Source organism: Saccostrea cucullata, unplaced genomic scaffold (genome assembly GCF_032062105.1).
Source record: "Saccostrea cucullata isolate Sc308-1 unplaced genomic scaffold, CSIRO_AGI_Scuc_v1 ctg101, whole genome shotgun sequence".
Taxonomy (NCBI): Eukaryota; Metazoa; Mollusca; class Bivalvia; order Ostreida; family Ostreidae; genus Saccostrea; species Saccostrea cuccullata.
In genome coordinates, this window is record NW_026939309.1 from 787,334 (window position 1) to 811,247 (window position 23,914).

Below are 23,914 nucleotides of genomic sequence, written 5' to 3' on the forward strand. Positions count from 1 at the left end.
GGCCTAATGAATAGAAGTGTACGTATTTGTCGTAAATATTTAGAGCGTTCGTAAAATATTTCGTAAAGGCACTGATTTATTATCATGACCATTCACTGAAGTAGTTTCACAATGTGTTTAAACACATTTTACATAAGTATATTAAAAACGTAAATTTAATGTTCTTAATCTTCAAACAAAAATTAAGACTTGAGAAAGTCTAATATCGACCGAGCTGACGATCGATCTAACAATAATCTTTGAAATCTCTACTTTTGCTTTGTCAGAGCAGGCAGAATTTTACCCAACCTACTTAAAAATTGAATTTTAAAAGATGTCAGAACCTGATGAATTAAGTAAGCTGTTTATATATACAATTTTAAAATTCTCCAATAAAGGTTTTGTTAAAATCTACGGAGATTAGGTAGAATATCTCTCACAGAATATAGTTGTTTGAAATCATACAATTTGTCCATGTAAAATTTGTTACAGTGATTCATTTTGAAAACAGTTATCATTGGTCAAATGGACCAATGGTGACAATGTTTCTAATATTCCTAAATAAGTGAGTCCAGATACATAGATATATATCCATGTCCATCTGACAGAGGAAATTCTTATGAGTTATGTAATGGTATTGCACAAAGGTGTCATTGTAGTGATATAGTTTTATGTGAGTTGACCATAAAGTTAGACTAAAATTTAAAATCATAACACTACTGTTCTTTGGCTAATTTTAGCACGAAGTGTTCTGTATTTTCAATTTGCAGTTGATCTTTGTTTTGTGACCATTAGGGCAAGCACAGGTACCTATTTAATTTTAATTTAGATCCATTTCTTCAAACCACACCTGACATGGTATGCCAATACTTTGCTGTCAGATTTGATTTGATTTCTATCATTACTGAGACTCAATTCGGATAGCAGCAATCTGCATAAGTACCAAGTAGTTTATTTTAACTTAAAGATTAAGAATTATTTCCTAGCCTATGAAAAAGAATGTAAAATATTTTAGAAGTCAAAAAGCATGAAAAGAGAAGTGCTACCATTTGTACAGTTGTGTACAAGGCAGCTTTACTGGGCATTCTATGTGTAATTAAAGACTGCTATAAGATATACGTAAATCAATTTTTAGGTCTTGTGGAGAGAGTTTTTCTGAGAATAGGATCCTCTGAGTCTGATGAACAACTAGAGAGTTGCTTGGATAGATTTCTCCCTGCTGTCTTACTCAAACTCAATAGCAAGGATGAGGCTGTACGGAAAAAGGTATATAAATCTGATACATTACGGCATGTCATTGTGTCAGAGATTTAGTTATATGTTGATGATGAGAAGTTTTTAGGGTAAAGGATAAGAGCAGTGATAGAAGTTGGTATGTTCTATTGTGTTTCAGGTGATGGAGTTACTGGTCCATGTCAATAAGAGGTTAAAGAGTCGTCCTAAGGTTCTCCTGCCAGTGGAGCAGCTGATTAATCAATACAGGGATCCACAGGCCACATCTATCATCACAGTAAGGAATACATACATATATATATACTGTAAATTTTTGCTGAATTTAACTGTAAAATATTTCTTTTATGGACTTTGGGGTTAGATGGTATAGACAGTTCAATAGATAAACATTTCTTCTCTTCTTCTCAATCTTTGATAAACACAATCATATAAGCTGATCTGTTAAGTTGTTTTGTTTACCCATTTTTACAGAACTTTTCCATAATCTACATAAGAATGGGATATCCCAGACTGGCTCCTGATAAACAGGCAGAGTTAGTTCCCTTACTTCTGAAATGTCTTGAAGGCAAACCCAATTCACAGCAGGACAGGTAATACTCATCTTGTTTGTAATTCTTATCAAGTTTTGGTTGACCACATATAAGTTATTATTATATGCCATTTTTTTATTATGTCTATTTCTGATCCTTTCCTATGCTTGATTTAGTATTTATTTAACATCTATTTCCTTCTTATTTTGTTGTATTTAGCATCCTCCTTCTGGTGACTCCAGCCCTGGGTTATGTTACCATGCCAACGGAACCTGAGAAGAGGAAGAATATGTTTGTTGTTGAGGAGAAAACTCGGACTGACATTCTAAGTTATTTCATGGACGTTCTGCTGCTTCCATATAAGTCAGTTTAAACCAAAGATTTTCCCAGATTTTTTTTTGAAGACTTAAATTCTGAGGCCAGAAATTTACTTCTAAAAAGACCTTTTATACAAATCATACTAAAAAGTGTTAATTCAGTGATATTTTTTTTTTGCTGTTTGAAAGATCTGCCCTTACAACTAGAATAAAATAAATTGAAATTGACACTCCTTTTTCAGTCAACTCAATTATTTTTAAAATTTTCTTTCACTAAAGTAATTAGCTGAACACTATTTGCATGTAATTTCCCCATCTTAATGATCAGCAACATCAGTACTTTGTTGTCTTGAACATTTTTCCTCAGAGTAAAATGCTGATATCCTTTGCTGAGAAACAAATAGACAAACCTAGTGTGTCTGACTTAGCATGATATCATTTTTGTAATGTCTCCCCAGAATTTTCATAAGAGGGTTGTCCTTAAGGGTTGGTTTGTTATTATAGAATCATTGTTGAATATTTATATGAAGAAAAATTACAGTACCTACTTACTTATATATATACTGCCATTTCATTCAATTTCTTTAAGTTTCTTCTCTATTTCAATAGTGTTCAGGGCATGTTGAGTCAAATTTCACGACCAGCAAGTGCTCCAGCTGGAAGCACCCCTAAACCTACCGTACCCCCGGCAATGAGTGAGTACTCTCTGCGACGAGTAACGGGAGACAACCCAATGTCAGCAGAAGCCCTGGAGAAGTCTAAGCTGGGGATCATTAAGTTCCTGGGGGCGGAACTATTTCCAGAGAATGTCGTCATCTGTCACTACATCATTGCTTCTTCTGACACACGTCACAGGTAATATACAGCATTCTTCTTGTTCCCAGCGCCTCCTTTCTTGTAATTTGTGTTCAGTTTTGATTGTCAATGAAAGCATTGTTTTGTTGAGCTTATGTTTGATAATGAAATAGAAAAAATGAGCTAAGTTTTAAGTGATTTCTAATTTCTCAATGCTTACTCTTTACAATAATCTTGTTTCAACACTGTTGTTTATTCCATTTGCAGTGTTGCCACGGCAGCAGATTTTGAGCTAAAGAAGATTCAGGGGTGAGATTTTATGATGCATATTAAATATTGTAAACATGTGACTGCACAAACATAGTGACTAATCATGAATAAAGATGTCACAAATACTTCAATAGTATATGTAATTGGTTTACAGTATTGCACTGATAAAATGAATTATGATTACATGCCTGGTTTAATGATTTTGTAGAACAGTAGACTGGAATGATTTGGAGATCATGAAACAATTGTTTGGTCTTTTCCAAGGAACCATGGATGTCAAAGGGCAGGTAAGATTCTCTGTAGAATTAAGATACTGTAGACAGGGAAATTTTCGCCCCCATTTTATTTTCGCTCCATTCGCCCTTCTCACAAGTGGGCGAATTTAAAACGTTTTAAATTCGCCCACTTTTTATACTTTTTATACCAGATTTTATACTGTGTTCTTTAAAAATTTAAAGAACACAGTATAAAATCTTAAACAGAAGTTGAAATGGGCGAATTTAAAACGGGGGAAATTTGTAAGCAGGTATAAAAGGGCGAAAATAACACGGAGCAAAAATAACCCTCTATACAGTAACCTATGATTAAATCAAATACTTTATTTCCAGATAAAGATAAGGATAATGCTTGTTAGCAGTAATTTGTGATTATAGTTAATCTAAAAAAATCATTTTGAATGGAAGATTATGTTGCAAGTTCAAAATTGAATGAAATAGAAAAATATGATTGAGGAAATCTTGGTAAACTTGATTTAGGAATTCTTTAATTGATAAAATATATGTATTGCAATTGGGTTGCTCAAGCTTTTGGTGTCAGAGGTATGAGTTAACGGTTTATTTACAGCCTCCAACTAAACCAGAAATGAAGAGGGCTCCAGCATCCACCAGAATCCGACTCAAGATTTTTCCCTTCTTCCTAAAGTCAAGGGAGGCTGCCGGCATGTTTCCTTCATGTGTTCAGGTAACATCTAGAAAGTTATATCTTAAGCTCTTTATATCTAAAGTATTGTGTTTAGAAATAATTGTCACATTGTCAGTATTGGGCAGTATTAACACATACTATTTTGATTCTTTAGGTTATTTTTGACTGCCTTTATGGACAGAATACGAATGCAAAACTGAAGAACCTAGCAGTACAGTTTGTCCATCATGTTTGCTTTAAGTATGTATTTCAGCAATTAGATAAATACAAGACTTTGTCAAAAATTATATTAAACTTGTAATACACAAATTTTTCCACTCCTATCTTGTACAATACTTATAGAAAAGTAATGTGGAACTATCATCTCTGCTTTAGTCTTATGCACACTGCATGGTATCTATATGATTATGGATAATGCCATTTTTTCAGCTGCCCAGATGCTAAATTTCAGCCAATCAGCTCTGTCCTTTTGTCTGGGATGATGAAATTGATCACAGAGACTAAGGATGACTCCAGACTCCGCAGCCTGACCTACGTCGCTGTCGGTAAAATTGTAAGACGATCTCCACTGCTGGTGAAGAAGGATATAGGACTGGCTCAGAAATTCTTTGATGCCATCGCTCAGGTGAGATGTATACTAGTTTTGCATACAGACCTGAAGCACAGTGTAGAACAAGTCAGATGCCTTGAAATAACAACATGTCTTCATCTAAACATGTGACTTTGAATTCATTATATTTTGGAACTGTGTAGATACAGCTGAAAGAATTTTTGTTTATAAAGAAATTCTTTCTGAACAAACTCATTCAAAAAAGTTATTGATTAAATATTCTCAGTATTAGAATATTTTTATTTGCTAATTTTAGTTTTACCAATATGTACATGTATACATGATATAAATTCAAATTTAATACTGAAAATGTTGAACTTTTATTTTCAGGAAGATTCTGAATCTCGATTGGCTATTCAAGAATCATTGTCTCTGATGTCATCAGCTTATTCTGAGATCGACCAATCAGCCTGCTCACTTATGGAGGCATTAATTACTCAGAATATAGAAAAGGTTAGCAAATATTTCCGAATTTTCAAATACTGTATACAGGGAAATTTTCACCCCCGTTTAATTTTTGCCCCTTTGCCCTAGTCTGGTGTGGGCAAATTTAAAATGGGGCGAATTCAAAGTAAACTGTATAATATCTTAAACAAAAATCTTTTTGGGCGAATTTAAAACGGGGCAAACTTGTTTTCAGATGTGAAAGGGCGAAAATAACACAGGGCGAAAATAACCCTGTATACAGTAGTTACATTCCGTTGAAGATGAAATCTTTTCACACTATAATCTCTGTTTCAGGATGAACCCCAGGCAAGGGCTATGGCAGTTCAGTATGCTAAGGTTGTGTTCCCGGCAGATCATGTACCGTCTCGCTTTATTCTGTTGTTAGCGTGTGGAGACGTGTAAGAATTTTCATATCAGTTGCATTTACAATTGCAGTCTTACTTCTTATGTTCAGTGACTACAAATATACAAGAATGATATACTAGTAACGGTAATGTAGGTCATATCCTAAATTCTGAAATAACATTCTAAAGGACAAAGATCTCAAAGTAATGGATAGAGCATTGTATTAATGAGTGATGGCCAGTGAGCTTAGTCTTTGAGAACTGACAAGGAGGCTATGTCTTGAATTACAGTGTAAGATCACATCAGATCTCAAAGATCAAGGTCACTTTATCTGTATGAATGATTCATTGATCTTTAATTCTATAGGAAGGAAGACATTCAGACCGAGGCTCGGAAAGCTTTATACGGTGAAAAAAAGCGAGATAAGGACGGTAACGAGATCGAGAAAGACAACGTAGTCCTGCCAGACTTCTCTCAGATCATGAACTTTATCAACACACAGGTATTGTACCTTATTATTATCACATGATTATTACAACTCTGATGAATTCCATAAAGTAGAAAGCTATTAATCAGATTCTTTTGTTCCATTATTATTGATCTGGCTCTTTGGATGAAGTTTTTTTTTAAAATAGTAATATTATAATAATCTTAATGTATCCCTTTAGGCTGAGCAGAGGTCTGCCTCACAGAGACTGCACACAGTTGGAAGTCAGAAGCTACCATTCTCTCCAGCAGCTTATGAACAGGTCAGAAAAAGTTTCAGGAACAGTTTCCTATAATCTCCCTGCCAGCAGAGGCTTGTTTGATTTACATGTATGTGAAATCAGTCTCTTAATAACTGAGATGCAGATACAGTAAAATTTGTCTAATTCGGATTCTGAGTACTCTGGATTTTTGTCCATTCCATCTATAAATTTTAGTCCTATGCACTTCTTTAACAAATTCATTAGAAAAAAAATCTGTGTAGGCCGGATACTGTCTATTCTGTATTCCAAATGGCCATACTGGACCCAACTGCTTATAATTATCCATAATAATTTCCTGTAATCCGGCCACACATACCCGGTAATCGAAATTACTCCCAAGCAATTAACACCTTTCGTGGTGGAGGTGCTAATCTGTGTTTACATGAGCCTGATTAGTGCCATGAGAGGAACTGAAATGCGGCGGTGACACAGCCCGCTTATAAAAATATATGATTAAGTTACAGTTAAGAATACACATTTAACTTTCTTTTAACTCCTTTTACCACATTATAAATACAAATATATGTACGCGATTTACACATCAAAATATAAATTGGGATTGAAAATCGAACGCATTTCAAAATCTGGGGAAAACACATTTTTTTACATAAAAAATTAAAAGTTCAGTCCAATAATTATGAAATCGTAAAGAATTGTTTAATGGTTATACATTGAATGAGCTCTTTGACATGAGAAACCCGGTTCACTTGATATATAACATAATATGAGTGTCTGTAGATTTTGATTTAGGTAACATTTCACCCCGACTTTCAAACTTCGTGAACAAACAAGCTTAAGAAAATAAAGTAAGTCGTGCAAGACTATTTTATAATTCTAGACTTTAAAATATTGATTGATTTTATCATTTAATTATATTTTACTACATGTATGTAAATGCTGTACCTGTAAATAAAACAATGAAATTTCAAAATTAATATTTTCTAAGCTTACATTTTTCCTGCACTCTGGATTCTGTCTACACCGGCCAAATTTTATGGAACCGACAGTAGCTGGTTTGGACAAATTATACTGTACATGTATATTCTTGACCTGTACATTCATTGTGTCTATTTTTAGATGATTTTGTATCTACGTCTGTGCCTCGTCCATGGCGGGGGGATTTCCTGTGACACAGATTCTCTCTCCTCTATGCAGGAGACGTCCCCCCAGGTGGCGCTATACGTGGGACAGCTCCTACAGAAGGACTCGAGTGAGAGCGCCCCCGTCATACTGTACCTCAACTTCATAAAGAGACTCCTCAGTGCAGTGGGAGGTAACTCCTCTGTGTAGTGGTATTATTTATATATCAGGGGCTAGCTGATGTATATATAGTAACCAATAATCTGTCTACTTTGTTTACATAGGTCCAGTGTCAATGTTTTGTCTATTGGAACTGGTGGCAGTTGCATCAGAACTTTTGGCTCCAAGATTTGTCTCACAGCTCAACTGGATAAAGGTCTGTGGAAAATAAATTCCTTACTTAATTTGCTAAAACTAGTCACAATAAATGATCCTTTAGTCAGATATCTTATTTCCTGCTTCAGATATAAACTGCTTATAATGAGAATAATAAGGACTAACGATAGATTGAAAATTTTAAACTCTTCGACTTATGTTGCAGAGCTACGTGTTTTCTTCACGAGAAGATCTGAAGAGTTACGCCAGTCAGATGTTGGTAGTCGTCACATGTTGTCAACCAGAGACAGATGTCCTGGAAACACTCAAAGACTTTCTGACCAGAATGTCAGATAAGGTAGTTTTATAGTACATTTATTTACATGTATATTTTAATATGAAGTTTGAATTTGAGTTTCACAAGTCTTAAGAATTTTAATTTAAGTGAGGAAACACATAATTACCAGGTACATTGTACATGTACATTGTTTTATAAAGTAGCACAATGAAATTCAAAGAATTCTGTCTAAAACGGTTCATAAAAACTTATATTTCTATAAAACTAATAACACTGCAAGACCTAAATGCTGTATCAGCATTACTGTGTAATTGATTCCTTGCCATTTCTATTGTAGAACTTTGAAGTACAACAGGGATCCATTCTGGCCCAGGGTTACTTGATAGGACGCTATCTTCGAAGTAAAAAGGGAGAAATGAGTTCCTCTATCACCACTGTTGTTGTTGACACCATCAAACAACTAGGTCTGTAGCAAATGTCAGTCACTATGAATGTACCAGGATGTCAGATAAATTGATTCAGGATTGGTCACCATAACTTTTTTTATAAGAGATTTTATGGTATAATTTAGAATTTTGTTTTCTGTAGTGAGCATCATTCAGTCTGCTACAGAGCTGAATGTGACCCTTGTGTCCAGTGCCTGCCTGGCCTTGGGAGAAATCAGCAGGAACATGTCATTACCACTGCCACCTGGCGAGGAAAACGATGACAAAGGGGAAGTAACCAAGCTCTCTATACTGAACATGTTGCTGAAGCTCATCAAGTCATCAAGTCAAAACAATAAAGTATGTATTGAATATTATTTGTCTGCTTGGCTTGCATTTACATATGAAGTATACTATAAAAATATGTTACTTTATAACTACAAAAGCTTCAAAGTTTATTTTGTTTAATTAGGTAAAAGAGCGTGCTGCCCTTACCATGGGACAGATGTGTGTTGGAGATGAACTCTTTCCTTTCAGAAGGAAAGTTGTGCAGTACTTGATGGATTCATTTCAGGTAACTTATAGCAATCATTTCTAAAGGTTGTGGGTTTGAACCCCAGCTGCGACTTACATAAGTTGATTGAAAAAATAGGTAGCAAGAATTAGCAACTGTTCCTTTGCCAAGCGTTCAGCACTTTGAAATGAAAGTTTCGGGACCTTTAGATGTGACCTTTAAACTAAGGTTCCGTGTCCCTCATTGCTCCATAACACTGAGTGACAAGTCAAGATCTTAATTTGAAGTCCTCTACCGGGAAACAGTGATTGAAAAAATTTCCCAAATGGGATGTAAAACAACATAATTAATCAATCAATCTTTTCATACTATGATGCAGTAAATTTCTGCTTTTCACATTGGGTGGGCAGAAAAAGCACATTTTATTCCAGTTACTGCATGACATGCATGAAATGGGAAATGGTCAGTTCAACTTCACTTCTTTTATTTTTTAATGTTCCCAGTATAATTTTTTTTTCAGCCCAAACAGATAGAGCTCCACTTGACAACAGCTGAGGCCTTGGTGTTTGCTGCTATGGGAGTTAACTCCCCTGCTGCTAGGGACATGTGGACCCAGACAGAGGCTGACTACCAGGTAATTCTGGTGATTGTAAACTTATTGTACACTGTATCAGTACTAATGTACAATGTAAATGTTAAATTATATATCTATTGTTTAAGAGTGCTAAAAAAATGTGATGAATTCAGGAAAAGAAATTCTACTTATCATTTAATACAGTATATTATGGTTTTGTTGACACAGAGTAGCATCAGTGCTGTAGAGGATGATGTGGGTTGGTACCTTGATCTCATTCTGACTAGATCTATTGTCAGCTCTAATCCGCATCTTAGACAGGTAAAACAGGAAAAACTAAAATGACTATAAAATTCAAACTTCTTTGAAAAGTACGAATTTATTTCTACTTAATGTCTTCACAATATGAACTAGAGGTGCTGTGAGCGATGAGCTCACTAAATGATACCCCCCGCCTCCATATAGTTATAACTGCAAAGTCCATGTTTTGCTGTGGTAGGGAAACCCAAAATATGTGTCAGATCAAAAAGTGAAATAGGAGGAGCACAATGCCAATATGTAATAAAGATTCTGTGAAAGTTTCATCAAATTTCATTCAGTGGTATGAGAGGAGTTGCGGATAAGAGATGGGTACCCCAAAGCGTAACAGACGGACGGACGGACAGACGGACGGAATTAACGATTACTATATACCCTCCCGCTTTTCAAGCGGGGGGTATAAATATAGGAGGAAGGCACAAGAAAAACTGTGTATACTGAAAATAGTTGAAAGATAGCCATGGTGTTAAATTTTTCAAGAAATTATTGAGATGGTACATGTATATTACAATATAAGTATTTTATGAGATTTAATTAAGATTGTGGTATAATTTTATTCCTAGGCTGCCTGTATCTGGTTACTAACTCTGGTAAAGAAGTGTGGACAACACTCTGTTGTACAAAATAAACTCAGCAACATCCAGTCCGCATTCATGGGCATGCTGACAGAGAATGATGGTAATAATGTTGTTAAAGACATCACTGAATTGATAACTAATTAGATGAGAAATGTATAGCATTTGTTACTCTAAGGTTTGTCAAGACATGGATTTATTTATAGCCATGATGAAACATGTTGTTTTTATGTAGATGTAACACAGGACATAGCCTCTAAGGGTCTGGGGATGATCTATGAGATTTCTAGTTCTCAACAGAAAGACTCTCTGGTGGCCGACCTTGTGGAGACATTGACCACGGGTAAAAGGTTGGTATCAGTAACAACTCTATCATGATTATGTACAGTGTCTAGTGATTAGGAATCAGCGTTAGTGACTCACTAGAACTGACTGTTTATAATAGAGAAAAACAATGTATGATGAAGCTTAGGCAGGGTATCATAGAAGAACAAGAAGATGCATAGTATAAATATCTGTGATGTGATCAAACTATAGAAAGTATTCACTATTATTAGTGAAATAGACAGGTATGATGGTTATAAATCTTATAAAAAGAGACTGCAAAACACACAGTTGTTCAAAGCTTCAGAATTGACCAATGTCAATGTTTCAGTTTGACATTTGCCATAATAAAGATTTTTATTTTTTTTTCAATTGCCATTTCTAGGATATCTTAACATTTTACTGATGTTATATGCATTACTTTCAGTTCTAAGAAGGAAGTGACTGGGGACACAGCGGTGTTTGAGGAGGGAACCCTGGGGAAAACTCCTGATGGGTATTTAAGTTTTACACATAACTTTTTGATGATTGAATCCAAACAATGTATTATTGTTACATTTTTGTGATTTATTGTTATTTGCTATGTAATGTATTATTGTTACATTCTAGTGGAGGAATATCGACCTACAGAGAACTCTGCTCCATCGCTAATGATCTTAACCAACCAGACCTAATCTACAAATTCATGCATCTGGCCAATCACAATGCAATGTGGAATTCTAGAAAGGTTAAATGACCATTTTATGTAATATCAAACGTAATGGGACCATAATTAAACTGAGATATACATGTATCAAAAGAGTCAAGATACAGAGTATAAAAACATACACTTCAACCTATCCCTGGTATGAGAGTTATCAGTTATTGAGGTAACTAAGTCTTACGGTATATTTTTTGTGTGTTAGGGTGCAGCATTTGGGTTCAGTACTATTGCGGCCCTGGTCTGACATTTGGGTTCAGTACATGTACTTTAGAGCCCCGATTCTAACTGTATATTTTTGTGTGTGGTAGGGTGTAGCATTTGGGTTCAGCACTATTGCGGCCCAGGTCTTACTGTATATTTTTTGTGTGTTAGGGTGCAGCATTTGGGTTCAGTACTATTGCGGCCCTGGTCTTACTGTATATTTTTTGTGTGGTAGGGTGCAGCATTCGGGTTCAGCACTATAGCGGCTCAGGCAGGAGAACAGCTGCAGCCTTTCCTGTCTCAGATAGTCCCAAAGATGTATCGATATCAGTTTGATCCCAATCCCAAGATTCAACAGGCCATGAGCTCCATCTGGAACGCCCTGGTCAAAGACAACAAAAATACGGTAAGGGGGTATCTTAATGTAGAGCCTTGGTCAAAGACAACAAAAATATGGTAAGGGGGTATCTTAATGTAGAGCCTTGGTCAAAGACAACAAAAACATGGTAAGGGGGTATCTTAATGTAGAGCTGTGGTCAAAGACAACAAAATCATGGTAAGGGGGTATCTTAATGTATAGCTTTGGTCAAAGACAACAAAATCATGGTAAGGGGGTATCTTAATGTAGAGCTTTGGTCAAAGACAACAAAATCATGGTAAGGGGGTATCTTAATGTAGAGCTTTGGTCAAAGACAACAAAAACACGATAAGGGGGTATCTTAATGTAGAGTCTTGGTCAAAGACAACAAAAATATGGTGAGGATGCATCATACTAAAAATTCTGTTGCAAAGCTATGTAAAAAAAATTTGATAGATATTGATGTTGTCCATTAAATAATCGATACATTTCTGCTTGTTAATAAGGTTGATACCTATATGAAGGAGATTTTAAGGGATTTGCTGGTGAATTTAACGAGTACACAGTGGAGAGTTCGGGAATCTAGGTAAATATCTTCTGACTTAAGTCTTCTGAGTTAAATGTTTATCATTTTGTAAATTGTTAGGCACTAGACTTAATATATGTAAGGTAAAATAAATGTCATCAGCAAAATGTACATTTCATAATATATGCAAACATTAAGAATTCTTCTCCAATAAAAGGTTTTATGAATATGTAATTTTAATCAGTTGCCTGGCCGTGAATGATTTGTTACGAGGAAGACCATTGGACGATGTGGTGGATCAGCTCCCAGAATTGTGGGAGACTTGTTTACGAGTCAGAGATGACATCAAGGTAAAAAAAAAAGATTGATTATAACATATTGAATAAAGAGACTCAAATTAAATGATTGTAAGTCATATACATATATGTAAATTGGTTTACTTGCATTGATGCATGTGCAGTATTTCTGCTTACTTGCAGATTATTAATTCTTTATTTACATGCATCTTATGAATTGAGTTTGTTTTTCAGGAGACAGTGAGAAATGCTGCTGATTTGGCTTGTCGCTCTCTAAGTCGAGTAAGTTACTGTAAAAATTTCAGAAATGAATACTGGGTAATTAAGTTTCTATATGCTATGTTATGGAAGAATAAGATCCAAGCTTTTTAGAGTGAAGCATACAACATTCATTTTTTTGAGAATTGCACATTGAAAATTGTAAAAACCATAGATAAATTGAATTGAGAAATTGACTATAGGCAATTCTTTTTAGAGATTATGTATACTGTTTGTACATGTATATTTATCTTTTTACAGGCCTCAATAAAGATCTGTGATGTAAACTATGGCAAAATGGGAGAGAAGGCTACAAGTTTAGTCCTGCCGTGCTTGTTGAAAGTCAGTACACACAGTCCTGTTCCAGAGGTCAGGGCCATTGGGTAAGTTCAAAGGTCAAAAGTAAATACTAATTGAAAAGAACCAACATAGTAATGTATTGCTTAGAGAATAAACTTAAGTTGAAGGATTTTCTATGTAAGAAAATAACATTTTGCAGGTTGTCAACATTGTTAAAAATCAGTAAAAATGCTGGCCCCCTGTTGAAACCCCACATTGCTGTCTTAGTGACTGCCCTTCTGGAGGCAGTCAGTGGTTTGGAGCCACAGGTCATGAACTACTTCAGTCTCAGAATTGCAGGAAGTGAAGAGGCCCAGGAAAGGGTTGGTCTTAAAAATCTATAATGTTTCTTTTTTAAAAAATCCAAAGAAAAAAAAACCAAATCGTGTGAATGTCAAGACATATAATCATCTTTACCAAGATCCTTCAGTACATATAGTTGATTATAACAAGCTGTGTAAATTATTTTTGTTAAAATTGTTTTCATAGATAAAACTGTTATAGCAGAAAAATGAACTCTTTTGATTTGTCAAAATTAGGGGAGATATTATACACAGAAATTTAATTGAAAAATTCTTATTGCACAGCTGGACAGTGCTCGTATTGCAGCTTCTAAGATGTCCCCCATGATGGAGACAGTTAACTATGTAAGTATTAAGAGTAAATCAGATAGATCATACTCTCAAATCTTGAAATTGAATATTGTTGAGAGCTCCATTTATACAGTATATGAAGTATCTAGAAGTGGACCAAGTGCGATATGTATGTTGATAACAGTAAAGCTAAGGATAACTCCGTTTGTTATCTATATAGTGTGTACAGTACGTTGACAGTGCTGTTTTGGTTGAGTTGGTTCCACGGTTGACTGATCTCATCAAGAGTGGTATTGGTATTGGGACAAAGGTTGGTAACTTCATTAAGAGCTTGGTACTTACACCAATAATAAATATCGTTATTTTAAGAATATATAAGTGAAAGATGGTTCATTATAATTATATTGTTTATATTTTTTCTACAGGCTGGCTGCTCCAGTTTGGTTGTGTCCCTTGTCCATCACTGTCCACTAGACTTAGCTCCACATGCAGGTAGGTCAAGAAAACGAAATAAAAAGTAGAATCACAATTGATACCCCCTCCTCTTAAAGGGGAGCCCCAGCCACAGTTTCAGTCATACAGTCAGGACAGTTACTCCATGCAATATCAGCCCAATGCAAGACTGTCATAGCTGAGTAAACATATAAAGTCTCGTGTCAAAAACAGCTGCCGACGTCTTGTCATCAGTTGCAGTGATAATATCAAGTTGTGAACAATACAGCAAACTTAGGACTGTTAGGATTTATGAAATTACTTTTCTTGGTTATAAAAATGTTGAATTTTATTCTTTCAGAATGTTAACTGAATCATTTTTCTAAACCTAGTTTGTATTGTCTGTATCACACAATGGTCTGTTTCTGTACTGTATACTGATTGTAGGGAAGCTGATGAGTGCCTTTTTATCTGGATTGAGTGACAGAAATGCCTCCATAAGGAAATCCTATTCCTCAGCACTGGGTCAATTAGTGAAGGTCAGTAAAGGTCAAATGCTCAAGGTCAACTTCTTTATATTGAATGCATCATCTAAAAAATGTTTTATTTTCATTCTACCTAATGAGAGACAGTAATGAGTTAAATGTTTGACTCCTGACAGGTGGCTAAAGACAGCAGTGTGGAGAAGCTGATCAGTCGACTGAAGACCTGGTATCTGGAGAAGGAAGGTTTGTACAGCTGTAAGAGGAGAACAGAAATTATTCCCAGTTCTTCTCTGAGCAAATTGTTAACACTTCTGTAGAGTGCTTTATACAGTAAAATACACTTACAACAAAGTGCAGGGACAAACAGTTTTGATTTATAATTAACACTTTGTTACATCCAATAAATTCATACATGTATTTGATTTTACGTCTCTGGAAATGATAACTACTGTAAACCAATTATTATATGCGTCATTTTTTATTCGCGACTGACCGCTAGAGAACTAATCCGCGACGATTTATTTCCGCGAACGAGTGGTCACATTTTTTTATTTCCACGAGTATTTTAGAATCAAATTAAAATTTTATATCCGCCCATAAACTAGGTAAAATGGTAGCGTGAGGTCTGCTTACGCATTATTCAAGACATTCTATGCATTGCGTCCATTTAAAATCTTATATCCGCCCCTAAAGTGCATGGGTAAAATGTTTACCATGAGTACACTTCATACGCATTTTCACAACGCTTAAACGAAAATCGGAAAAAAAATCTAGGAGATTAAAATTGATTTAAAACTCTCAATTGTAAAAGTGCCTCATACTAATTGGGTAATCGACGCTTTCTAAGATCTACATAGCCAAGGGGCAATTATTATAAATGGTTTGGACAGAGCAGGACTGGGTCATAATTAGCCGTGATTAACCATGCTATATATTTGACTCGTCTGTAACAATAAATGAACAATAATAACACAAGCTGAAATTATTATTGACATCTTATTCATTTTTACACAAATAGTTTTAGATTTGCCATTCGTTTTTATTTTTTCTGGATGTTTGTAATTAAATTTTAACTGCTTCTTGTACACTAACAGTAAAGTTCTTCCGTGATTACTTGTTGAACCGTCGGGATCGGTATTGAAAAAAGGGCAAATAACTCTAAATAAATCATGATATGGGAATATAATGAACAACTGGTTCGCGACGATAAATATCCGCGAGCAGAGGTTACTCGCGGAACTCGCGGATATTTATCGCACGCGTATAATACTTGGTTTACAGTAGTTCATTGTATTTGTGAATACATTTTAGACATTATTGGCTAAACATGTTTACTGTACAGGGATTTTTTCTCTTTTCGTTTTTACCCCTTTGCTTTTGTTGCAATTTAGCAAGATGAAAATAGGGTTTCAAAAGAAAACCAGGTTATTTTACTTATGTGCTCTATTTTCTTTATTAGAGGACTCGGTGAGATCTGCCTGTGGACTGACCTTGGCTGCCATCTCCCAGTACAACCCTGACATCCTGAAGAGACACGCTGCTCTGGCTCTACCACTGGCCTTCTTTGCCATGCATGAAAAAGGTTAATCCGTTTTATATACAAATAAAGCTTTGTAAGAAACTTTGGAATATGTAAAGGATTTTTTTTGTTGTGGAATCATAATACATTTGTATAGTTCATTATGAGACTTTGAAATCATTTTTTTATTTATAATAAACACCTTTAACATTCAAGTTGCCTTGAAGTAAAATTGAGTTTTTTCTTCATTAAACAGAAGCTGAAGATAAAGAGAAGACAGAGAAAAAGACGTCCGTGTGGGAGGAAGTCTGGCTGGATGCTACTCCAGGTAAATATTACACCTGAATGTGTGGAAGATATCACTATACCACTTTGTATGGAAGCTATCACTCTACAACATTGTGTGGAAAATATCACTAATCCATGATATGTGGAAGATTTCACTTAACAAAATCATGTTGAAGATATCACAATACTTAAATGTGTGGAAGATACCACAATACTTATATGTGTAGAAGATATCACCATACCACATTGGAAGGTATTAAACCGCACTGTGGGGAAGATGTCACTATACCACATTGTGTGGACGATATCACTTTACCACATTGGGTGGAAGATATCACTTTACCACAATGTGTGGACGATATCACTTTACCACATTGGGTGGAAGATATCACTTTACCACATGGGGTGGAAGATATCACTTGACCACATTGTGTGGAAGAGACCATTATTATACCACATTGTGTGGAAGATGTCACTTTACTACTTTGAGTGGAAGATATCACATTACCACATGTATGAAAGATATCACTATACCACACTGGGTGGATGACAACAATATACCACATTGTGTGGAAGATATCACTTTATCACAGTGTATTGAATATATTGCTCTACCACAATGTGTGGAAGATATCACCATGCCACATTCTATGCAATATCACATTATGTGAAAGATATCATTATACCACATTTCAGGGAAGATGGCTAGCAAACTTAAAGCCGCTTAATCCGAAACAGGCACATATTTTCTTTCACAATTAAAGTTCGTTCATTATATAGATAATGTATAAAAATGAATTATAAGATTGATTTAATACATGTAGTTTACTACAACAATCCTTACATGGAAAACATAGATCAAAAACCTTACTGACATACAGAAGTTCCTGTATTTTTATATTAATGTGTATATTTAAAGAATAAAGGAAAATCAGATATTTTTAAAGATTTTTTTAAGGAAGTTTAGTAACGAAGGCTACAGTATTGTCTGTGTACAGGTACATGTATAAGTACTTTGTTGTGAAAAAATGCTCAGGTTTGTTCTTCATGAGATAAACATGTAAGCGATAAATTTATTTTTTCGAAGGTGATTTCACGCGATATCAACATAGGATTATTTTTTGTGTGACCTAACAAAAATTATTCTTTTAACTTTTGAATTTTGATATCTTTTAAAAGAAAAGGACTTTAGGGATATAATTTGACAAAAGTTGAAACAATTTATGGACAATTATTTTTCAAGAAGAAAAACGAATATATTTTTTTCGCGATTAGAATCGGATCTAGCAGCTTTAACAGTCTACATAAGTCTGTCAGTCTATCACATATACACTGTATTTGAGATTATTACAGGTACTGAGGCTGATCTTTGTTTGTACCTGGATCAGATTGTCAGTCTGTTATATATACCTGAGATTATTACAGGTACTGAGGCTGGTCTTTGTACCTAGATCAGATTGTCAGTCTGTTATATATACCTGAGATTATTACAGGTACTGAGGCTGGTCTTCGTTTGTATCTGGAGGAGATTGTCAGTCTGTTGGGGGACACCATCACCTCCCAGTCCTGGTCCACTAAAGCCCAGGCAGCGGCGGCCATGAGTTCCGTGGCCTCCACTCTTAAAGACCGCCTGGGACCCCCACACCTGGGGCACCTACTAAGAACACTTCTGGCCGGACTCTCAGGGCGCACCTGGACAGGGAAGGAGGCTCTACTACAGGCTATTGATACAGTCTGTACTTACTGCAGGTATGAGGATAACTGGTCTCAGAATAGTAAACTATTCTCTTTAAAAGTTTACTGTGTAAATCTGAGGCCACAGGGAGTATGGAATACAACCCAGGGTAAATCCCATTATACCCCTGATTGGATTTAGATAACAAATTTATTTTCCTATGTAACCAAATAAATTCTTGTCTTTGACAAAAAAGTGATTTGATAAAATTATCAACTGTTTTAAGCTCACATTTTTTTTTTCAACTAAGTTATCAGAAGGAAATTAACATCTGAATACATACATGTATGTATGTATATTGTGAAGATTAAATACTTTTTTACAATTTTTTTTTTTTATTTTTAATACCTGGAAAGGCTTTTTTAACCAATTGTAACAATTTTATAGAGAGACCTTACAGAATGCCCCTGTAGATGGACAACCAACAATTACTGAGGTTAGAATTCTCTTTTTTGAAATTGCTAATACAATGTAGTGAGTTATAAGGAACAAAATCATTGATAGCAATTATTCATTAACATATAATTAATAGATCAAATATAATCAAGAAAATGAAAATCAATAAATTGCATTGATCATTAATTTTGTCAGGTGGTGGATGCTGTGATGAAGGAATGTAAAAAGGAGAACATTGAGTATAAAGTAGAGGCCATGAAGTGTATGGGGAATCTGTTAGAGGAATACAAAGAGGACCGTTTTAAGGAGATGTGGGCCCTCATTACACACGTATTTTGGGTAAGTAGGTCAGTGTATGGGGAATCTGTTAGAGGAATATAAAGAGGACAGATTTAAAGACATGTGGTCCCTCATTACACCTGTATTACAGGCAAGTAGGCCAATCTCATCAGAGACGTTTAGTTTACAGTCATAGTTTATTTATATTTTAGTCAGAGGCAGAAGATGAGGAAGAAAAGAAGAAAAAAGAACAACAGATCCCTTGTTATTATGAAGTGTTAGGACAAGCCTGGCCATATGATCACACTACACAAGGTACAATCATAAAAAACATTGAATCAGATTAATAGCCTGGGGGAAATACAAAATGCATTAATGTATTTCTACATTTACAGATGAATTTTCCTCTCCATTCTGTTGTCTGTTGTGCGAGTCTTTACCACAACATGTATGGAAAGTCCAGCTCATCATTCTTAGTTCACTACACAAATATATAGAAAGGTCAGTACTCTCTTTAAAAAAAATTGTAAGTGATAAGTGTGCTTTTCAATCATGATGTAAACTACTAACTTTAATGAATCTCCACCTAATGTCTTCAAGGAGTGTCATATTTGTGAATACAGCTTGGTCAAATCTTAAGTTGTTTCTTCTCGGTACTCAGGTATTATAGATTTGACTCTGAAGACATGTTCATGGGAGAACAGAGGGACACAAAGATCTGTGATATACTGAAGGCCATCAAACCATGTATAGGTCAGTACCTGCGGTAATTACAATATGTTACTTATATATGTACTAAGATCAACATTTGTCCTAGTACTTTTGTCATATACAGGTACTGACGTAAGACTGCTTTGGAAAATGTACACTTTTGTTTCAAAATTTTCTTCATATATGTCATTTGATGTATGCAAGTAACTAATTTCAAGTTTTGCAGAAACATTTTCACTAAATATGCATTTTAATTAATAGAAGATAATGAATTTGGATAGTTCATCAATTAAAAAAGTTATTTTTTGAGATGCTCAATTGTCTTTGATTGTATTTCTTTACAGGCAACAAGAAATACAGTGCAATAAGGTCACAGGCATTGGATATTGTAGAATTACTCATTAAAAAGATAGAAAGTGTTGGTAAGAATTTATTGATTTATTATATATATACAACATAAAGTTAATTTTAAGAGCCATTAACAACATGCAAAGCAAAGATTATTGGAAAATAATTCAATTCAAGTTGTAACATGTAATTTGATTGGATAGAAGATTTTATCCATTTTGTATAACATAACTTGCCTATGTCACAATGAGTTACGTCAAAAAACGTATTACTCCGCTTGACGTTACTTTTAAAATATGCTATATTTAAAGTCATTTTCCGGAGGAAAAATTCCGGAAAAATTGTCTTATTGTCTACACTGAAATTAAATTATAAGGAATGAAGCTTATTTCAACTTATGTTATACGATACAACATAACTTGGGGCAGTTTACACTTTTTTATAAACTGCTTTGTGGTTTATAAAGCATAAACTGCCTCAAGTTATGTTATATCGTATAACAGAAGTTGAAATAGGCTTCATTCCTTAACGACGTTCGATCCTGATATTTAAAGTCTTAAACTTTTTTTGCCAAGTATATTTTTAGTTTCTACATACATAGCTTAATTAAAAGTCAAATCAAGAAATGTGGGTCAATACGCTTCTTTTGACGCTTCAGTACATTTAATATGACCTTTTTGCACTGAAATTTTTGTCATAATTAAAAATTATATTTTTGACATTTTCCCTCCAATATTTTTATCCAATTAAAGCATGAAACAAAATGAACCCCAAGTTTGTTTAAAAAAGACATTTAAAAATTGTGAGGAAGAAAAAGTTTTAAATTGCGTCCCATAATCAATTATTTGACCTTTCTGCACTAATAACAAGTGATTTTTCTGGCATTGAAAATTTAATAAGCAAGAAATTTATTTTTAAGTCTTAAACTTTTTCTGATTTTAAGCAAATAGGCCAAATTTATCTTGAATATTTAGAAAAGAACATCAAAAGCGGGGGTATATGATGTAAATTTTCAGATATTACTAAAAAAGTGTCAATTTTTACGTTAAAATTGGCTCAGTTTTCCCCCGGATTTTCAGAATATATTTACTACATATATATTTGTCACACTTTGTTGATAAAATTCATAAGAAATAATTTAATAGATATTTCAGAACCAGCATAACACATTTAACTGCAAAAAACAGCTTTTTGTGCAACCAGGATGGAAAAATAGGAATCCAAAATTAACAGTACTGTTATAGTTCAAAATGGAAAAACTGATCATTTTCATCTAAAAAAACCTTCCGCCACAAAATATAGTCCCTATCTTAATTCTACTTGAATGGAATGCAATCGCTGTTTTTTCATTGAATATAGTTAAATTTGCACTGTAGAATTCAGATTTAATGTTAGAACTTAAAAATGATGCAGAATTTTATAAATAAAGGACCTGACCAAATTACGCCCAAAATCTCAGGATTGAACGTCCTTAAATAATACAGAGTGTTTTTATAAAGTAGGATCTAAAATGTTAAAACATTTCATTTTTTTAAAATCTAAAACACTTACTTATAGGAGAAATATTAATATTTTATTAAACTTTCTTGTTAAAATGTGAATGGTTTAGATACATTGTACATTTAACTATAAACTATTTTTATCATCATCTGTACATGTATGATCAAAGTATTATTAAGATAACTCTTATATGAACAAGTTGCATCATTACACATTATTTGACTCTATAGGAGCCAGTCCCTCCTCCGTGTTGTCGGTTGTTGATTTGTCAGAAGAGTTACAGAACCTTCCTAAAGATCTGACAGATAGAGGGCGCTCCATACAACAGAAACTCAAAATACCAGAACCAATGGAGACCTCATAATGACTGTGATAACAAAGCATTCTCTGATTAATACATGTATTAAAAACTTATCTTTCCTTTAAAGGTGTTGTTTTATTTTTCATGCATGCTTGAGGAAAAAGAAGGCTCAAATTACTATACAGACTGCTGCATAATTGTTAATGTATCTGTCCATTTTAAATCACATGTTTGGTATATCTATATACATATACTTGTATATCTTTTCTGTTGACCTTTTTATTCAAGTAAATTGTCAGAATATTTCTTACTGACTATAATTTTTAGACTTTACCATTTTTTGTGGGATTTACTTTTGGCAAGGGAAAAAACTTGTCTATCTTACTAAAATTTTGTTTTTCATCCATGGGAAAAGAAACAACGGAATAAAATAAAAACAATCATTTTTACTTGTGCTTTTAAATGTTCCCTGGTTGTAATGCCATATATGGCTCATGACAAAGGTTTAGTTTCTCAAATGAAAGTCAGACCCTAAGGTCAAGGATACCCAAAGAAAGGTCTTGTCACAAGGAATGTACCTGTGAACATAAAAGGCTGTCACCAACAAATCACAAGTTATGGCCAAGGTAAAAGTTTTTCAAATGTAGGTCAACCTCCAAGGTCAAACGGTTTTTGTTTTATTGGAGAAGCAGACAGACAGACAGAAATCACTTTTTCGTGGGGTTTAATTTGTTTTTTAGGTCTGGAGAGACTCGTGAATTTATGACCTCCACAAAATGTAAATTTTGATATGCATTACTACTAAACATTTTCCCACCATAAAATCAAATCCCCACTAACCATTACTTTACCTCAGATCTCGAAAATTTGTCCCCACGAAAATTAGTGTTTTCACAGTATATGCCCCTGGATTGTTTATTATGGTGGCTTGTAGATTCAACAAGCCAATACATTAACAAATTCCTGGGAATTGATCGTTTCGCAAAAATTTATGATTCTATCTGAAAAGTTCTCCAGTGTGGCACAGTACACATTTTGAAAAGTTTGCCAAGAATTTACCTAGCTTTACCAGTAAAGCTTAAGTTTGCATTGTCAATGAACTATTATGAACATATATTGTTAGTGACTGTTCATGACACATTTGCGACTGTATAGCATTGCAACTATTAAATGGTAAAGAATGATGAACATAGCTGTCCCTACATCCAGAGACATGCCCTTGTTCAGGCTAACAGAGTTCTTTATTTTGTTACATAAAGACCAATAACCAAGAATAAAATTCGACAATTTTATTTTCATGGCTTTCTTTTAAAAATCACATTGGTTTATTTGAATTTTAAAATCAGGACAACACAACCAAATTGAAATTAAACAAGTTGAAGTTTTTTTAATCTTCTTTAACAATCAGTGTGTAAAATGGTTTCAAGTACATGTACCTCATGAAAAAATAACTGAAAGACATTTGGTGGAGAGAAAAAAGCAAAACAATGGATTGGTAAAAATGAAATGAGATCATTTAAAAACTACAGAATATTTTGCATTTAAAAAAATGACTGAAATGTCTGTCATGTTTCTGTCACACATAGGAGTCCATTATGGATCTGAAACATGATTGTAGTGAAACCGAAAAGGACATTTATTTTGTGACACCTGTGTCTACAAAATCAAGATTGTAACGAGACAGTAAAGTATTTACTGTGTGAATCTAGTGACTTGAATAATCACAGACCAGACAAGTACTGAATATACATCAAATGTTGTAAATGTCTTGGATTTATGTTATACTAAAACTGTTAAATAAAAATAGCCTTGTAGAACTAGTAAAGTATATTAGCATCCATGATATGTATTGATAAAACAAAATCATACTTGATCAATATTAATAAATACGTGTCACATAAAAATCAATTTAAGCATACACAGTAAACAAGACAAGAAATGGACAATCACATAAAGATAACATTCTAATCAATAATCTCAGTCTGTAAATTGTGCAGTATTTCATGTATACTGCAAGTTATTGCACT

The 23,914-nt window shown here is 34.2% G+C and overlaps 1 protein-coding gene across 1 annotated transcript; it reads left to right on the plus strand.

Annotated features, from left to right (window-relative positions):
* The first annotated feature begins 237 nt into the window (after nt 1-237).
* Nucleotides 238-22,013, plus strand: LOC134252790 (proteasome adapter and scaffold protein ECM29-like). Its single transcript, XM_062735311.1, has 48 exons — nt 238-335; nt 1,115-1,245; nt 1,373-1,489; nt 1,684-1,802; nt 1,962-2,105; nt 2,669-2,914; nt 3,122-3,163; nt 3,333-3,411; nt 3,968-4,084; nt 4,200-4,285; nt 4,475-4,670; nt 4,986-5,108; nt 5,397-5,500; nt 5,814-5,949; nt 6,116-6,196; nt 7,274-7,469; nt 7,561-7,652; nt 7,818-7,949; nt 8,227-8,353; nt 8,478-8,674; nt 8,787-8,888; nt 9,349-9,462; nt 9,631-9,723; nt 10,284-10,398; nt 10,531-10,645; nt 11,047-11,115; nt 11,229-11,346; nt 11,759-11,929; nt 12,388-12,467; nt 12,652-12,757; nt 12,938-12,985; nt 13,223-13,344; nt 13,461-13,623; nt 13,888-13,947; nt 14,114-14,203; nt 14,319-14,385; nt 14,773-14,864; nt 14,987-15,053; nt 16,270-16,392; nt 16,586-16,657; nt 18,111-18,366; nt 18,740-18,788; nt 18,944-19,087; nt 19,240-19,342; nt 19,423-19,528; nt 19,689-19,780; nt 20,083-20,160; nt 21,817-22,013. The coding sequence occupies exons 1-48, from the start codon at nt 314-316 to the stop codon at nt 21,948-21,950; spliced, it is 5,436 nt and encodes a 1,811-aa protein (XP_062591295.1). The 5' UTR covers nt 238-313; the 3' UTR covers nt 21,951-22,013.
* The last annotated feature ends 1,901 nt before the right edge of the window (nt 22,014-23,914 follow it).